The sequence below is a fragment of the Ambystoma mexicanum genome, chromosome 9, assembly GCF_040938575.1.
Source record: "Ambystoma mexicanum isolate Mex_15411 chromosome 9, UKY_AmexF1_1, whole genome shotgun sequence".
In the NCBI taxonomy this organism is placed as follows: Eukaryota; Metazoa; Chordata; class Amphibia; order Caudata; family Ambystomatidae; genus Ambystoma; species Ambystoma mexicanum.
Window position 1 is genome coordinate 666,762,333 of NC_090931.1, and position 19,467 is coordinate 666,781,799.

Consider the following 19,467-nt stretch of genomic DNA (forward strand, 5'->3'; position numbering starts at 1 on the left):
GTATGCTTTCAAGACCACAGTTTCCTTCTTTGGATAGGAAGTGAGAGTGAAGGATGGTGGGGAGAACAGTAATCCTAAGAGTGAAGACAGATTGCTCCGTTACACTACCATTGCAAGACAGAAATAACTTCAGGGAAGCCCTGGTGAACACTATAGGTAAGTCTTCCTAAGCCCGTACCAGAAGACCTTTGGGAAACCACCCTTGTAGGGGGAGGCATTGGCAACATTTGATAGGAAACTGGCCATCTATAACAAAGAGCTAAACTAACAACAGCAGCAGCTTCATTTAAAAGGTCTAATCTTCTAGATTTACAAAGTGGGACCCATTCTCATATGGGAGAAAATCACGCATGCTTTGTGTTCAGACTCAACCAACTTTGAAATGACCAGGAAACCAGTGCTGCCCTTTATGGCCAACACGGACACGCTATTGATTTGCCCTGCAAGATGTCTGGCACTGAATTTGTTTTATTGGAGTGTGCATTCTAACGAGGGAAACTCGGAGGCAAGAATGTGGGGAGGGAAAAATGACATATGACTGTAATTGAGGTGCTAGATTTGCTCTGGGGTTAGGGAAAAGGCTAGGGGCTTTTTGAATGGGACATCTTTTTGCTATTGTTATTATTGCTGGACAAATGTGTTAAACAATATACAAAAAAACAAAAACAATATTTTTAAGAAGGACAAAAGGACATGGGAAAAGGACCTGAGAGAAGGAGAAAAGGGGAGTAAGTAAGTCTAAGAAGTAGGTACTTATTACATTTAGAAAAAATGCAATGCAGTTCCAATTTAAGCCATTCCATCAGAGGGAGTGGGATTTTTTAATGCAACAGAACCACTGCTCTGCACTTGGCAGAACTTACCCACTGAAGCCTAATGTTTTTGACTGCCTCAAGTCACCTTCAGCAGGGCAAGATTCTCATAATGGCCATGTTACCTTCTCTGGCCAAATAGAGTAAAACACAGGGTTTAGTAGGACTCATAGATGCACACCGTTAAGGTAACAACCATTTGTCTTTAAATGAGCTTGACTTTGTTTAGATGAAGAAATGTGTTTTTTAAGTACCACATGTTGTAAATTACCGCTTAATTATGAAGTTTGATTGCTGGTGGTTAATATAGGTTACTTACCCCATACAGTAAAAATCATATGTACCCTATGCAGGAAGTATCCCATGAGATTCAAACTCCTAATTAGCATGTATTTTTTAAAACAAACTATTTAAAAGAACATGGGCCTCATTCCAAGTTTGGCGGTGCAGTAAAAAAGTGGTGCATTTACCACACTGCCAAACTGCGAGTTTGACCTGGCAGTGGAGGATTTACCTCCAACATGCTGGAGGTAAATCCCCCACTTTAATGCCAAACATTGGCAGACTTATCTGTGGCAGAATGACTCCTCACAGTAAATCCGCTAAAATCCCCATGAAGTTCTATTGACTCCAAAAATTGGGACCAACACCACCATACCACCACTCAGAATCCCGTGGTAAATCCACAGAACTGAGTGGCAATAACCTTAACCAATTTTGGCAGTAATTCAGCAGATTTACTGCCAAACCCGGAAGGAGGCACCATACTTTTTAGTATTACCACTATGGTCGTTATGATGCCCTGCGTTTCTTGACCACATACCACCATTTCCCAATCATCTAGAGTGACATTCGGCTCACCTGGCTCTAAGCACCACATATAGGAAAACAGGAAACAGGTCATCCATGGACCATAGAAAGTCTTCTTGTCGAGCCGCCAAAGCCTCCTGTGTGATTTCCTCAAATGTCTGCTGGATTACCTTTAGCTTGTCCGAAGGAGTGAAGGTTGTGCTGTTTAGAAAATAAAGAGAAGCCAATTAAATGAGTTTTAAACCTCATGTTTTAAGTCGACTAGTATCGACACAAGAGCTTAACATTTTCTCTGTAGCATGCAAGTTCAATTTCATCATAAAGGTCCGAAGGATAAAGCCCAACACCAGCATGGGCAGTAACATTTTAAAATGGAAGCAGACATACAAATAAAAACGTCATTACTACCTAATCTGTTGGAGAGATTCTACAGCATCTGCAAAGCAGGCATCTTTTGTGCTTGGTAACACCTAGAAAGACAGGAAAGTGGCTTCAAGACAGCTACAGCGCAGAATAACTTTTGCAGTATAACAGCAAAAAAATATCATTTGGGCGACTCTCAATGGTCAAGTGTTTTACCCAAATTAAAGTAGGGAATATTCTATCAAAACACATGGATTGTATATATAATGATAAATCCTAGACATAGGGTCCAGGAAGCTCAATCTACACCTCAGTTGCAAGGGCACTCTGTATTATACCCTGAAGAAGGTTTGCAGGGTTGGTGGGTTAAAGGGTAACACACAATAAAGGAATTACAAATAAATGCATATAGGTTTTCTCAGTGGGGAGGAGTGGTGAGGGACACACTCTTGTTCGCAGCTATCTCATCTTTGCCTCCTCCTTGCTCTTTTGCTCCTCCTGCACTCATCAAGGAAGGAGAACAATACAGGTGTTCTTGGCTATATCCAACTTCATTGCTTCAAGGAATTCTGGTAATTAGGTAACCACAGGGAGACAAGAACCAACTCTCCCCATTACATAATGTTGCAACCACAGTGGGGCACGGGGGTTAGAAGTATACAATAGTGTGGCACTCCTAAGTGGGGCATGGATCAGCAGAGGGAAGCCCCTCCACCATTAGTGCTTAAAGGTAATATTTTCTTCTGTGAGGGATGACGAGTGCACTCTGGCACCCAGCTATCCTAGCCTTACAGTCCAGTGGTCTGCTCCGCCTCTTTTGACATACTTGTGCTTGGAGCACTGGTGTATCTATATATATATATAAAACAAAGTTGTGTTTGTTTGTGGGTTTGTGTGTGGTATTTTGCGGACATAACGCCTCATGAACGGTGAGGTCTGGAGTCATGAATTTTGCATGACATATTCTTTATTTCATTGCCGAATTAAAGCAACTATTTCTGGCTCGATAGGTCATCCCGTTCCCGAAATAATTAATTATTTTGTTTTTTTAATATTAAGTTTTGTGGTGTTGCACCGCCATATACAGGTAATTTGTACAAAGTGCTCATCATCGCGCATTGAAGCTGAAACATGATCAACACCTGATTCATTTCTATTGCAAAATTTTGTAAAGGACAGGTATTTCACACTCATGACATCAAATGGAATTTTGCTATAATTTGGAGATGACATAGTTGAATCAATTGATTTGAATCAGGTTCCATGTTTAACAAAAATACTTCTTTCTGCTGCATTCTTTCTTTTCATTAATGCTTTAACTCCACAAATATATTTTACAGAAATGCCACAAAAAAAGAGAGCAGTATTTAATCCCACCTGAATCAAAACAAAACATTGAAAGCTGAAACATGATCAACATTCTCAAGAAAGTATATCTCAAGACCATGAAGCTGATGCTTTCAGACAGAACAATGAAAGTGCTCAAAAACCTAACGCTAAACGTGCTAATCAGAGAATTTGTGCTGCTAAAAAACAGAGCAACGAAACTGCTGGAGAAACAGAAACACGACTTGCTGTTAAGAGAATTAGTGCTGCTGAACGAAGGAATGAGACTACTGAAGAAACTTAAGTGAGACTTACTGATATGAGAATTCGTGCTGCTAAAAAACGAAGTAATGAAACTGTTGAAGAAACTGAAGTGAGACTTACCGATCAGAGATTAAAAAAATCTGAGAATTAAAATCCCGGGCAAAGCCAGGTAGTTAAGCTAGTATTTAATAAAACACCATCAATGTTAGGTAGGTTTAAAAATACCTGATAAAAGCTGATCTGCAAATTTTCAACACATTGCCCAGTAGCTGGGAACTATAGAGGAATTTCCAGGGGTGGCTATTGAGTGGAGCTGTGGCATAGTTGAAATGGGCTATTCTATTCTCACATTTCAGACAGAAGGGTTTTGTTCATGGTTTTTTGAATCCACCATAACATTGATGTTGTTTGATAAACTTATCCCAGCGCTCCAACAACAAGGATGTCAGACTATACTGTGCAGATAATCCCTCCCTAATGAGGGCAGAACTTGTATGTGGTCGTCTGCATCTTTGAGAGCCGTCAGTGTTGCATTGATAAAGCTATGCATAAAATAGTGCTACCCTGTAAAACAAGGACACTTTTCTGGAACAAAAAGCATGCCTTTGGACTAATTTGAATACCCAAAATGCATAGCCTTTTCAGTGGCTCTGAGCTGGATTTGACCTTCACATACATTCTTTATATAGCTTTAGCAGAAATGTATGGACAGTGTGTAGTGACTTCTGAAGAAACCAGTTAGCAGTGTATCTGGCTAGGGAGTTTAGAACTTGACAAAAACCCAGTTTTAGGGGACGGTATAAACCCAAGAAGAAAACATATGTTTATTGTGAAAAGGAGCTGTGAAACTGTAGGCAGTGTCAGCACAAGTTGCAGTTGTGCACCGCTTGTGCCCAAATGTTTGCTACAAGTGCAATGTTAGTGATGAGACAAAGACAGCCTGCACGCTTTAGTTGGAGTGAAAACACACTGTCAAAGTCATGACCCAGCTGGGAAGGTTCAGGGTGTGCAGGCACCCGGCCTTAGTGAAGATAGACAGAGTAAGGTCCATGGACAACAAGCAAAAGAATAAACATGATGCTGGGGATTGGTGGAGCTATTGTAGCGTAAAGAAGAGACTTTGTGGATTGAGCAGTGCAAGCAGAGATCTAGCAGTTCTGCTCCACTATCTACCTCTACTTTCTTGTGTGAAAGTCTGGGTCGCAGACCCTGAGGGAAGTAATTCAACTGTGCCACTGTGTCAGCACAAGGGAGCACCACTGGTGTGGTTCCCTCTGAACCTGAAGGGAGGACTGGAGTTGACACGGTCCACATGTACTTTACTCTTGCATTATAAAGTGCAGGTGCATAGCCCTCCTATTCCTTAGTTAAGTCTTTCCTCCACCTGTTTCAGGATAAGTCGTAATGTTTCCCAAATGTATGGTGCAAATACCCCTACTCTTATTTAGATCTTGGGGGGCTCGGTCCAACTACAATCAGGCACCATTGAAGCATTTGGAAGGCACCCAAACAAGGCCTATTTCCACATTCAAAACAACCGAGGGTTCTTTGCAGGTAATCACTCAGAATATGGATTCGGCAGTGAATCCCACTGTTAGGTAGATTTTTTTTATTTCTATGCCAAATATCCTTAACCTGTGAGTCCCCCAGTACTTTCTGCTGGACTTTCTGGATTTTTTTGGTCAGTGTCAAGAGTGATTGGAAATCATTTTCTCCACTCACTCATTCTTTTGCTCTGTCTATGGAAACCTTTTGTACCCCTTTTTATACTTTTCCCTGGGAGTTGTACTTTCCTCCATGTGTCTAGGGCATCTGTTATTTTCTTTTCTGTGCAGTGTTGCTGGGGGAGCCTCTTGGGCATCCCTTTTTATTTTTATTTCATTTTCCTTGTGTGAACACATGTTCCCAAGGGTAGAGGGGCACTTTTTATCCTTTCTACATTTAATATTGTGAGATCAGCACACAGCACCATATGTGGAGTGCTGAGGGGTGTAAGGAACTCACGGTGGCAACAGTAAAGACAGACACAAGTGATCACAGTTCAAGGGTGTTTATTAAACTGTAAATGTAAGGTGGAAAAACGCCTAACCTAAACCTAAATCTAAGATGGGAGCAAGCGTCGATCATCACATGAAAAATAAGGCTGTCCTCGTGGCGTCTTGTCAAAGTAAAAAGGCCTATACTAAATAAAAACTACTGCCAAATCCTTACAACTAATTACAGAAGAGTGTGGGATAGGATCTTTAATAAAGAAAGAAGTGTTCACATATAATAAGTCAGGATGTGATTGCCAGGGGTCTCCCTTCCCCATGTTTTCAATACGGGACAAGGTGTGTCTCCTGAGCACAGCACACACTCGAGCTTTCCCAGGATGAGCCGACAGTTCAGCTCCAGCTTTCAGGTTCTCCGATGGTTAAAGTCTCTTTTTCAATAAAAAGTCTCTTGCCTTCAAGGGCCTGATAGTTTCAACAAACAAACATGAAAGTTCTGTTCCACGTATGGCTTTGGGTGATGGCTTCACCCAGGGTCCCCCCCTTCCGGGCGCAGACCCCTCACAGTTGTACTTGACAACTCAAACAGTTTCTTTCTCAACAAACTTTGGATGATGACTTTCCACCCCTGGATCTCCCTCCTTCAGGTTCAGACCCTGTTTAATTACCAGTCTCCCTCCTTCGGGTTCACTTTGCCAATTCTTGAAAACCAGTGCTTGTCCCTTTCTTAGGCCTTCTGCCATGCTGTACGGGGGAGATCTGTTATGCTTGATTTATGCTCGATTCAAAATGGCGCGGGCGCGCAATGCATTCTGGGAGCCATGTTGGATATTTACTTCATACCGCAGTAAAAGGCTGCACACATTTTGCTGAAGTGTTAGATTCACAGTGCTGAGACAAACATTCTTTTCCAAACCTGGTATGCGGTCAAGGCCATTTCTGCTGGGAAAGTTAACGTTGTTATGGCTTGCTACTGTTCTCCGTGGAGCGTGTTTTTAGAGCAGGGAGGCCCTGCGGTTCTTGGGGGGAGCTCTCGATTAACCCAGCTGGCAACCGACGGCTGTTCCTCAACTGCGCAAGTGCAATTTCCAGAATGTTCGAGAATTAACTCCCCTTTGTGGAGTGTGTATATATGTGGAGGCACGGAGGGGGTCAGGTGAGACTTCAGCCAGAGAAGGGCGCTTACATCTGGCCTTCCTGTGAGGTGTGGTACTCTCGGCCTGGCTGTCCCCGGGGTCTTCCAGCCACTTCTGGACGAGATGAGGAATTCTGTTACGCTCACGGTGATGTATTTCCTTTTGACTTCTTTATTTTTTATGAGTTATTTCTATGTATTTGTAAGCTTCGAATAAATAGCCGTAAAGAGCGGATTTATCTTCTAAGAGTGCGTGGTTGTGAGTTATTGTGTCTGTCTGTTTTTCGTTTTGGTTCAAAGTACTTGCTCTATAACTGCATTGATGATTTATGGTTGTTTTGTGCACTTTTCGGGGAAGAGCAGTACATTTTTGGCGACACGAACAGGATGTACGTGATGAGTTGTTCCGTGCATCCAAGAGTCTGTTGAAACATAGATAGGATTTGGTTGTCGTGTAAGTGAAGTTTTTTTTTTAAAGTGAAGACTTTTGTCTCTTTGGTAACTCTTTGAGTGCTTGTGGGAGTGATTGCAGTGTGGAGAAGAAAATATATAGGTTCAACAAGGTTTTGTTTTGTTTGCGATGATGAGTAGTTTGTTCAAGAAGAAGAATGTTACCACTGGTGGTGACTGTTCTGATGTTGTTATTCCAGGTTGGACGAAGAGTCTGTATGATAAGTTGGCTCAAGCGTGGGCATGTGGTGCCGGTTTAAGTGAAACTTGGGATCAAGGATTGGGAGATGCCGATCCGACTGATGTAATTACATGCTTGCAACAAGTTCCAGTAGAACGTGGTAAAGAATGTGCGGCATTAGGTAGGCAAGGTTGGGTTCTTTTGTATGCTTATAGGAAAATACACAGGATGAAAACAGACATGAAAAATGAGGTTTTGCGATTAGAGAGAGAGTTAGCTGCAGAACGGCAGACTGCGTTAATACAGCAGATTCAAATGAAATTGTTTAAAGATAAGGCCGACACATATCAGGCGGTGGCCGAGAGGGCAGCAGTCAGAGTCGCTCGATATAAGTATAGGAAAAGACGGGGAGGGGTCAACAAAAGAAAGGTGGCAACTGTAATCGCTACCGCTGGTGTAGACTGGGATCCGGACAAATGGGATGGTGATATTTTTGATTTGACCAGTCTAGAAAGTAGTTCCACAGAAGAGTCTGACCCCAAACCAGAGGTGAAACAGAAAACAGTGGCGGCGAAGCCTGTTAGAAGGCGGCAAGCCGGACCACACCCACATAATCCTGGTGGTGGTGTGGTGGATTTAAGCACTTTTGAAGATTACACACAATAAGAGGTTGGGGAAATTATTACCCGTTTGAGGCAAAAATCAGGGGAAGCTTTATTAACATGGATGGTGACATTGCTAGATGGGGGTGCTGCAGGATTGTTGGTAGATTCCACTGATTCACCAAGTTTTTTACCCTGTCAATTGACACCAATGTACAGGAGGTCTTAAGAGCAAGACGCGAATGGTCAAGATACTCAGGTGTCTTTGTTGCACCTGATAGCCCAAGCATGTAACCGTAAATACCCTATTACCACAGATTGGCCCAGTGAAGAAACAAAGTGGTATACGTTGAGAGAAGCAATTCAAAAAGTCAGAGAGCATGCTATGAAAGAGGCGATTCACATAGATGCTCCTGATCACATGGGAGCCGTGCCGCTCTCAGTTTCAACACGAAACATGGTGATTAGAAATGTGCGACCCGCATACAAAAGTGTCATTATGACTGTGCTCGTAGGCATGACGGGCAAGGCTACTGATGAGGTAGCAGATGCCATTCGGCAACTTGCAGATTTGGGAGAGTGGGATAAGAGCGATAACAAGCCGCGGGAGAGAGAGGGGCGTAGTGAGAGAAGAACTGAAGGCAGGCAACAAGATAGCAGGGACTCCTGAGTGTCCCGAAAAGACATGTTTTTGGCTTTGTTAAAAGATGGTGTGCCACATGAAGAAATTGATGGCATTGAAACCAGAGTAATGTATGAATTATACAAAAAACGAGGACTTGCAGTCAAAGAGCGCTATAAACAGGTTAAGAAACAAGTAGTCACCACGCCACAAGGGGAAACCTCACCTTCTGCTCCCCCTGCGGAAGAACAAGATGAAGGGTCTATGGGGACACCTTCCCCGTACCAGCCGACATACGCTGATTTGGGAAAGGTGGTGAGTGCGATGCTAGAGGCGGAGACGAGTCACACACATTCGAAGTTTGAGTAGGGCTTCGGCCAACTCCGGCAGCGTCTGCCCGCATAAGAATGGATAGGCGGCCTCAGGTTGATGTTAAGTTTTTTTGGGGGCCAGGAAATACATAAGGGGTGCGAGCATTGATAGACACCGGGGCGGAGGCCTCTTTGATTCATGGTAATCCGACATGATTTAAAGGCAAACAGTTTACGATTACAGGTTTAGGGGGAAAGGAGACCCCCGCAGTGCAAACGCGAGTGGAGATGAAAATAGGTAATTTAAAGAGGCAGAAATACTAAGTGCTGATTGTCCCGATACCTGAATATATAATTGGCTTTGACATTTTGGAAGGGCTAACCTTGGGACTTGGCGGTAAAATGTACGAGTTTGGGGTGAGTGCATTGATTTGTACACCCATTACCGTAGGCAAATTGAAGATGCCCCTAGTGAAAGTGCCAGTGGCGACAAGCGGGTAGCCATGAAACAATACCGCATTCCTGGGGGGCACAAGGAAATTTCCGACACCATCAAAGAGTACGTGGAGGCGGGTGAATTCCGCCCTATTACCACATCATGGAACAATCCGCTCCGCTCTGGCCCATTAAAAAGGGGGATGGGTCGTGGAGGATGACGGTGGATTACAGGGAGTTGAATAAACACAATCCTCCCTTAGTGCCCGCAGTCCCAGATGCTATTACTTTGATTGAAAATGTTCAAAGGTTTGAGGGGACTTGGTATGCAGTGATCGATTTAGTTAATGCATTTTTCTCTGTGCCAATTGCTGACGAGTGTCGAGAACAATTTGCATTTTCGTGGGGTGGACGTCAGTACACTTTCACGCGACTACCCATGGGGTACATGCACAGTCTGACTATTTGTCACCGGCTGGTGGCAGAGCACTTAGACAAGATACCGTGTAAACCTGACATACAAATCTCTCATTACATTGATGATATTTTGATACAGGGCAAGGATGAGCACAGCGTACAAAGTCAGCTAGATGTCATTATAGAAGGATTAAAAAAGGAAGGGTGGGAGATTAATCCGAGTAAAATTCAAGGTCCAGCTGAAACAGTGATTTTCTTAGGGATTCAGTGGCATCATGGGCATTGAGAAATGGTGCCAAAAGCACGACAGAAAATACTTGAATTCACCACTCCAACGAGCAAAAAGCAAGCTCAGCAGTTTATAGGACTGTTTGGGTTTTGGAGCAGCACATTCCGCATTTAGGGCAGATATTGGCCCCCCTCTACAAGGTGACACGAAAGAAATATGAGTTTCAGTGGGGGGAAGAGCAGCAGAAAGCCTTTGAGATGGCGAAAGACACAGTGCAGCAGGTGCTTGATTTATGGCCCTTGAAGGAAGGTGAAGTGGAATTAAATGTGTCTGTGCAAGACTATTATGCTAACTGGAGTGTGTGGCAGAAACAAGACCGGAAACGTGTGCCATTAGGGTTTTGGAGTCGTAAGTTGCCCGACGCTGGTAACTCATATACTCTGTTTGAGAAGCAATTGCTGGCATGTTATTGGGCTCTGGTTGATACCGAGCAGATGACGTTGGGTCATGATGTATTCATGAGACCTGAAATACCAATCATGCAGTGGGTACTGAGCTCTCCTAAAAGGCATCGTATAGGACATGCTCAAGAAGCCAGCATAATTAAGTGGAAATGGTATATTCAAGACAGAGCCAAATCAGGAAAGGGTGGAGTGGCTAAACTACATGAGCAAGTAGCCAACATACCGCCCTCAGATTACATACCACCGGAGGTGCCTGAAAAACGTGAATCTCCCCTGAAATAGGGAGTACCATACAGCGATTTGACCGTGGAGCAAACAGAGCATGCTTGGTTCACCGATGGTTCAGCTCGATCTGTGGGAACTGAGCGGTACTGGAAAGCAGTGTCGTACAATCCCAAAAAAAAAGATGTTGACAACGACAGGGAAAGGAAAGAGCAGTCAGTTCGCCAAACTTTACGCAGTTTACCAAGCATTGAAACAAGAGACCCCCGGTCAATGTCATGTGTACACAGATTCATGGTCAGTGGCTAATGGATTGGCAGTGTGGTTGCCAACTTGGCAAAAGAATGGATGGAAGATTCATTCAAAAGAGTTGTGGGGAAAGAAATTGTGGCAAGATATTGCAGAAAAGTTGTTACAAAGTGAAGTCACTGCATATCATGTGGACGCGCATTGTGCCACAGATTCATTAGAACGTTGGTTTAATTCTGTTGCAGATGAACACACCAAGATTGCGACAATGGATGCAGAGGCTCGGGAAGACGATATGGAGGGTTTGGCCAAATGGGCCCATCAGAAAAGTGGGCACCTTGGAGAAAAGGCTACTATCAGGTGGGCACAAGCTCGAGGCATCAGTCTTCCTTTAGAAATAGTGAAAACAATCATTTTGCAGTGTCCCGTGTGCCAACACCAATTGCATAGACCTATACCTCAGATTGTTGGAGGCACATTGAGAAGAGGAAAATTACCAGGTCAAATTTGGCAGATTGATTATATCGGTCCTATGCCAAACAGCAGAGGTTGTCAATATGCATGCACTATTGTGGATACATACTTGGGATATTTGATGGGTTTTGCCGTGCAAACGTGCAACCCAATTGAACACCATCAGGTTGTTAGATCAGATCATATTACATTATGGAGTGCCTTTGCAGATTCAAAGTGACAATGGGTCACATTTCAAAGGCAAACTGATCCAATAATTTTGTCAGGAAAAGAGCATTGAGTGGATTTACCACATCCCATACCATTCAGCTGCAGCAGGGCTAATTGAACGAATGAATGGGTTATTGAAAGAACAGTTGCGCAAATCTGGAGACGGCAGTTTGGCATGCTGCCGTGATCGTGTGTTGATGCGGTGCAAGTGTTAAACAATAGACCTGTGTATGAACATGAAACTCCTTTGATGCGATTAATGACTCCTAATTTACAGGTTCAACCCAATTCAGTCAGAGAAACATTGTTATACTGGGAAATTACCCCAGTTTCTTTAGCTCCCTATCGAGCAACTCCAGAGTCAGCAGGGGTACACTTGCATGCTAATGAAGAAATCAGATTAGATCCAAGAGGAATGGTTGTCATTGAAACAGGAATTGGAGTACAGATTCCCCCAGAGCATATGGGATGGATTGCCCCTAGATCTAGCCTAGCATTGAATGGAGTTCAAGTGTTGGGAGGGGTAATTGATGCTGATTACCAAGGAGAGATCAAAGTCATCCTAATGAATAGTGGGGATCAATTGTTATCAATCCACAAGTGTGATTGAGGGGCCCAATTGATAGTCATTCCCATTAAATTGTCCATGATTAAGAAAGGGGAGCCTCCTACAGTGTTAACTACCCGTGGGGATCGCGGTTTTGGCTCTTGAGACAGTATGGTACTGGGTGCAAAGGTGTGGGTGGAAAAGCCAAGTGGCCCACCAGTGCCAGCAGATGTCATTGCTTCAGGCAAAGATCAAGTGGTTTTAGTTATGGAGCCTGGTAGAAAGAAATGGCAATATGTGCCCGCAGACAAATGTTACCTGAGAGAGTGATGTGCAACACTGATATCTCTTTTCTGGGTTTGCTTTGTAGATCCTGGGTGTGGTTGGTGTGACTGTGGCACTAAATGGACTCCATTTGGGCGAATTAAACAGTCTTCTGTTACCAGCGGCAAATGTCATATCTGTGCCAGTGATCAAGGCGATACTGATAGTGATGAATAATGTTATCCCCAAGCAGCCCTATGCCAGTGCCGAAAAGCCCGCCAGACCGAAGACATGGATCCGTGAAATGTGACAAACATCAGGAGCAAGTGAAAACAACCTTGATGCCAGCCGTGCCGGAATCATTTGTAGGAAGGAGGAAACACTCTCCTATGATCACACAAGAAGAGAATATGTGGATATATCTGGCACAGCAAGTACTGAATATATCACACTTTTGTCTTACTGATGTGCCCAATGCTGAAGCCTTATTGACTACATGTTTAGTAGCGGTGCCGACGCCTGTTCCGGTTTTAAAGCATATCTTCGGTGTCACACATAATGATTCTTTAGTTCAAGACTCAGACATTAGACAATCTTTTTCAGTTTATGAATATTGTCGGTTCTGCCAAGAGACTGACAAGAAATGGAGAAATTTGACGCGTGTGATTACTTACAACATAACTCAAGGCGATGTGTGTTTCATTATGACATGCAAAGCCAAGAAATTGGTAAATGCAGACAAATAGAATTGACCAATCAGTCTAATCACACTACATTCGAGAGGCAACTGTGTTCGCGAATGTCACGCAAATGCACCAGTGCAAATAACACTATGTCTTGCAATCATACAGTGATAACTGCTAGTCATTTGAATCATGTTAAACTTCCAACAGGATGGCTCTTTTCATGTGGTAACATTACATATACTTATATTCCAGCTAACATTTCTGGAGGTCCATGCGCTTTGACTCGATTAGGACTAATGATGTTTCCTTTACACTCAGCGATAACTCGAGGTAAAAGGTCAACCTTTGAACCTGTAGGGCTATCTCCGGACTGTGATTCAAATGTACATTTGCTATCCGAAGCTGAGGTTCTAGCATTAACCCTTTCATTAGTAGGTGTTTGGGGTTTAGCTGTTGGGGGTTACAAATCGTTGATGAAATTAGAATGTTTAGTAGTTAAAAGTCTTAACCATACTTGGAAGAATTACTCCTTGATAGTCAAGTTATTAGAAAAGCAACTTTACAAAACAGAGCTGCTGTTGATTACTTATTGCTGAAACATAATTTAGGGTGTAATGCCTTTGAAGGTATGTGTTGTTTCAATTTATGTGACCACTCACGATCCATTAAAAGTCATATTCGAGGTTTGAGGGATCTCATTTCTCAAGTGTCTCAAGATCGTAACAAAAACTGGTGGGATTGGTTATTTCCATTGGATACCTGATATTGGGGGTACACTACGTTATATTTTTGCTTGCATTTTTATTATACTGTTTATTATAATTGCTTGTTGTTGTTGCCTTCAATGTGTTCCCAATTTAGTTTTAACATTTCGTAGGTTTCAGAGACCAGTTCCAGTGCCACCTGGCTCGGGAAGATAAATATCCAAAGGGTGTAATTGTTATGCTTGATTTATGCTGGATTCAAAATGGCGCGGGCGCGCAATGCATTCTGGGAGCGCTCAGAGCCATGTTGGATATTTACTTCATACCGCAGTGAAAGGTTGCACACGTTTTGCTGAAGTGTTAGACTCACAGTGCTGAGACAAACATGCTTTTCCAAAACTGGTATGCGGTCAAGGCCATTTCTGCTGGGAAAGCTAACGTTGTTATGGCTTGCTACTGTTCTCCGTGCAGCGTGTTTTTAGAGCAGGGAGGCCCTGCGTTCCTTGGGGGGAGCTCTCGATTGACCCAGCTGGCAACCGACGGCTGTTCCTCAACTGCGCAAGTGCAATTTGCAGAATGTTTGAGAATTAACTCCCCTTTGTGAAGTGTGTATATACGTGGAGGCACGGAGGGGGTCAGGTGAGACTTCAGCCAGAGAAGGACGCTTACGTCTGGTCTTCCTGTGAGCTGTGGTACTCTCGGCCTCGCTGTCCCCGGGGTCTTCCAGCCGCTTCTGGACGAGATGAGGAATTCTGTTACGCTCACGGTGATGTATTTCCTTTTGACTTCTTTACTTCTTCTGTGATCTATGACCTTATTACTTTTTATGAGTTATTTCTATGTATTTGTAAGCTTCGAATAAATAGCCGTAAAGAGCTGATTTATCTTCTAAGAGTGCGTGGTTGTGAGTTATTGTGTCTGTCTGTTTTTCGTTTTGGTTCAAAGTACTTGCTCTATAACTGCATTGATGATTTATGGTTGTTTTGTGCACTTTTCGGGGAAGAGCAGTACAAGGTCCTGGTTTGATTTTTGTCTTCAGTGGGAATCCTTTGTTAAGTCTGCTGGTCTTTGTCTTCTGGCATACATGCCTGGAACCAAATTCTGAATGTAGCATGGGTGCTGATTGGCTGGGTTCCTGGATAAGAGGCTGGATTCCTGGTGCACAGACAGAATCGACCATGGGAACTAAATACGAAGAGGAAGAAGACGCCTCCAGCGATCAGAGATGCCTTACTTCCAGCGACCAGAGATGCCTGCTGAGTGACCGCTGCTGTGCTTACCCCTTCTTCCATGTGACATATGAGCTCTGAAGAGGACGACTCCTTCCCTTAGGCTGGTGGGAATAACCAGTCCTAAGACAACATGCAATTTACGCCAACCCATGATGACCTGTGACCTTCCTAGGCTGCAAACAGCCAATAGCCTGGGACATGCGACCATCTAGCAGTGCATCGCGTTTCAAAGAACAAATCCTTCCAAAACTTTGGTGGACTCCTTCCGGACCTCCAGAGGCAACATTCCACTCCTCAAAGTCTCCTCAACAGAGTGCAGGACTGAATAAGCCAGGCGAATCGCCCGGGCAATACCTGGTCTTCATTGGTGTTTGTGAAAAGGCGCCAAAACCACAGATCTGCGTTGGAGCACAAAGCATCCTTTGCTGGGGGTCTCCTCTCTTAATTGCTGCTGTGAAATCCCTGCCAGAGTCCCTCCTTTTGTCTCCATGACCAAGAAACAAGAAACCAGATCTTCAGCTGCTGCATCATGAAGGTGTACAGCTTCATCATCTTCATTGCTCCTCAGGTACTGTGAGACTCCAGGTAATACTTACCTAGAGTCGTTCTGCCACAGCGTTGCTGAGGTGGTAATTCATGGGTTTGGGTGTTTGGCCATACACGTTCAACCAGGCCTAACACTGGTGAGCAATCAGGGAGCCTTCTCTAAAGTCCCCAACCCTTTTACCCACAAAAACTGTTACTTACTTTGCTACTGAAGACTTCCACAGGAACTCTGGACTTGCTACAGCTTGCCCTTGCCTTTTTGATTTCCAATCCGACTCCGAAAGACTTCATAACTAGATAGGGATGGATTACTAAAGCAATAGGCTCTGTAAAAGGATCGCAAAATAACGTACCTTGTGTTTGTGTAGTTTCATCATATTCTTCCCCTGAAAGAAAGAATTACAAGCCTTGTAAAGTGCTTACCTGCTTATATTGTTCTTGTACCTTCAGTTTATTCCTGAAACAGAATATTCTATAAAGTGGTTTTTACTTATCTTGAATTGCATACTGCCATCCTATAAGTCTTTTTACACTGTGGTTTACTTACCAGAAGTATTGCATTGGTTCTATTGTGTTTGCTAATCGTGACAGTACTTACCTTTCTGAAGATTTCTCTTTGCCCGAGTATATACATAATAAACCAATATTTGTATAGAACGTTTAGAGAGTGCAAGTGTTTCCTTGGACCATATGTATGCTGCAAGTTCTTTGTACCTTCCTACAGCCCTCTCTCCCTCCTAAGATAAGTCTGGCTGCTCTGCCATTGCTACCCTTACCTTGAGTGATACAGGCCTATACTAAGAGTTGGAGTTCTCTATTGCCAAGCAGTCTCTTATAAAGTCCTAAATAGTTGGACTTTAGAAAAACTCCCTAACACCCACTCATACATCCAGCCAGATCTGTTCATGGCGGCCCTGATCGCCCAAGGCAGAATCCAAGAAAAGTCATGCCCATGTGTGGCACGTACATGTTTCCACTCCAGCAGGTAAACATTGCCTTGTCATGGAATCTCACTGGACATGCAGTTTTCCAAAAAATGAAAATGGGCTGCCACCAGCAAGGTAGTCACACAAGATTCCAAGCAGTGGGACTTGCCTGGGGAAACACACTTTAGTTTATCTTTGAGACAACAGTGAGTACAGTCGTCAGTAAGGCCCTGGATTGGAACTCACTGGGAAAAAGGGATTGGTGAACATTGAGAGGAACAAGAAAAAAATCTGAGTTAGACTTTCATTCTAACACAAACTAAACACATTATTTGCTCTATCTCTGTACAGCAAGAACAACTTGAGTATCCTTTCCACTCTAACCTTGAAAGCTGAGTGTGATTTCACTGCAACAGGTAATTGCTTAAATCAGATCAAATAAGTGCCCACAAAGTGTGTCTTACAGCCAGGGGCTCACTGCACGTTCCCAAGAATTAAACAAATTCAAATGACGCATGTCTAATTTGTTGTACCTTCTTGTTCTCTCCCAGCACCGATATCTCTGTAGGCCAAAACTTGCTAAAAGAGAAAAAAGTACAGTCTTTACCAAGGCTTTCATCTCTAAAATAAACAAATATATTGTTGCATTGAATTACATTCTGAACATGTTTTTGTTAGATGTAACGGAATTTGATTGTTCATTGGATCATCCTCCGGATCCTAAGCCCCTTAGTACTTCCACAGTGTGTCGTGGAGGATCCTGTAACATGTATGAGATGAAACTAACAAGTCCCTTGAAGGCCACAGGCATTTTTGAGCAGCACAATTAACACTACATGTGGTATGAAAGTGTAGGTCACATTCTTCACATTGGTAACACATTCACACGAGTCAAGGGGTGAAGGGTGAAAACGTCCTCACAGTGCAATCCTCTGTTCTGAAGCAGCCACCTTAGTTCAATTTAGATTCATGGAATTGTTCGGAGAATCTTGGAATATGCTAACTATGCTTTACACTAGTGTTCCAAAGCTAAGCACAGAGTCCAGGTATAGTCTATCGTAATACTGAACAATATTGAATATCTGTGCAGTGCTCATGTTTGAGGAAGTGCTTTTCAAGTTGGCACGGATCCTTGACTAGTTGTCATGGCACCTGATTTTGCAAAGACATTGGCCCTTATTAAGAGTTTTGTGGTATTCCAGCGGTAAATCTGCTGGAATCCCACCAAACGGTATTACCGTTACTGCCACAAGTGGTGGTAGGCAGAATTTGTCCATATTTTTTGAATCCATCACACTTTGGGACTTTAGGAATTTAGGCAGAATTACCACCTGTGGTAATGCTGCCGATTTAGCCGATTTTGCAGTGGAAAGTTAGAGGATTTACCTCCAGCTTAATGCTGGAGGTAAATCCTCCACTCCAAGGCCAAACGTGGAATATGGCGAAGCGGTAAATGTGGCAGTAATTCTATTGCCACACTTTTTTACCGCTCCTCCATACTCGTAATGAGGGCCAAAGCTACATATTTCGGTAAAGTTCTTCAAGTAGATGGTGTGAAAGGGGATCTTGAAGAGGAGAGGCATTTCTGTGCCATGGTGATCAGAACATCAGTCAAGCCCTCTGTAAAAATTATACAAAGCACTAAGTGGTACGTCATGATTAAGACTAGTTAATATGCATCCTATATGGATTGACAATTTGCTGTTTGCTCCTTGTAGGACACTCCAGTGAATAATGAAAAGATACAGCAGATGCATAAAGACGATAAGGATTATAAAAAGGTGGGTGTAGAGAGTAATAAAGAGGCCAATGCAAAATGTTTACAATGCGTGTAGACAAGAATTTCAGCAGGATCATACCCCAATGTCAACGCATCAACCTGCAAGACAGCCATTGTGATGGCAACAGTCTACATTCTATGGATGTGAAAGAGGATCATCAGCAGTTGCAGCTACAAGGGATCCGGCTAGACTGTCATAAGCTTAATGAGTTCCTTTCATGTACTCCTCATAGCATGCCACGGGGGCAGGGAGGAGAGGGAAAATGCATTACAAAAGAACAACATGTACTGCAAATCGATTCATTCGTCCACATTTTACAACTTCTGAAACTGCCACTAAAACTTTTCTCAAAAGACCAAGGACATCTATCAGAAACCCCTGCTCTTGTTCATCTACTTGCAAAGGACACCATTTACAGGTACTTTTGCGTAGAAAGAATAGTGATTCAGACAGAGGGAGGCCCAAATTGTAAGGAGATCCGAGGCTGACGGAAGGAGATCCCAGGGGCAAATAGCAACCGCCCAAGGTGCAAGATTACTGAAGGAGATTTTGTTTGTTGTTTTGATCTTTCAGGCCTTCTAAGGCAAGACACTTTGTAGAAAAGAGACTTGGCCCCTGAAGGTTCTGGTATCGTTGAACTGGAATTGTGAACCTCATGCTGGAGCGGCCCAGGAGTGTGCTGTACTCAGAAGGCCCACCTTGTACCATGCTACAAATGTGGGGAAGGGAGACCCAGTCATACCATCCTGACTTATAATTTTGTGAACACTTCTTTTTTTTCTGGTGAACATTATCCCACACTCTTTTTGTAACTTGGTGGTAAGGATTGGCAATCGTTTTTTTTTTTGTATAGGCCCTTTTTATTTGACAAGACGCCACTAGGACCGCCTTATTATTATTTGATGGTCGTAGCTTGCTCCCATCTTTAGATTTAGGTTTAGATTGGGCGTTTATCTGATCCATTATAAAGTTCAATTAACGCCCTTGAACTGTGATCACTTGTGTCTGTCTTTACTGTTGCCACCATGAGTTCCTTACACAAGGTAGACATTAAAGATGCAAACACTCCACCACTGCACACAAGAAATTGGCCATCGATTACTGATCTTCAAGAAACTTAAGTCCACATCTCAGTCTCTTAAATTCACAGGAAACACTTATATTTAAGGTGGGACTACGACATTCAAATTTCAAGATAAATATGGCTTGGTTTG

At 43.2% G+C, this 19,467-nt stretch overlaps 1 protein-coding gene across 8 annotated transcripts in view; it reads right to left on the bottom strand.

The window, feature by feature from the left end:
- Positions 1-19,467, bottom strand: part of ALS2 (alsin Rho guanine nucleotide exchange factor ALS2) — a 1,241,906-nt gene that overhangs the window by 36,442 nt on the left and 1,185,997 nt on the right. For 7 of the 8 annotated variants that reach the window (XM_069615500.1, XM_069615498.1, XM_069615499.1 and 4 more), the window contains 3 exons: positions 17,006-17,051; positions 2,031-2,092; positions 1,674-1,823 (listed from right to left, as the gene is read on the bottom strand). In XM_069615500.1, the coding sequence (XP_069471601.1) occupies positions 1,674-1,823; positions 2,031-2,092; positions 17,006-17,051 (258 nt within the window). Of the gene's footprint in view, positions 1-1,673; positions 1,824-2,030; positions 2,093-17,005; positions 17,052-19,467 lie in introns of those variants that run through there. The other variant, XM_069615505.1, reaches the window with a different exon arrangement.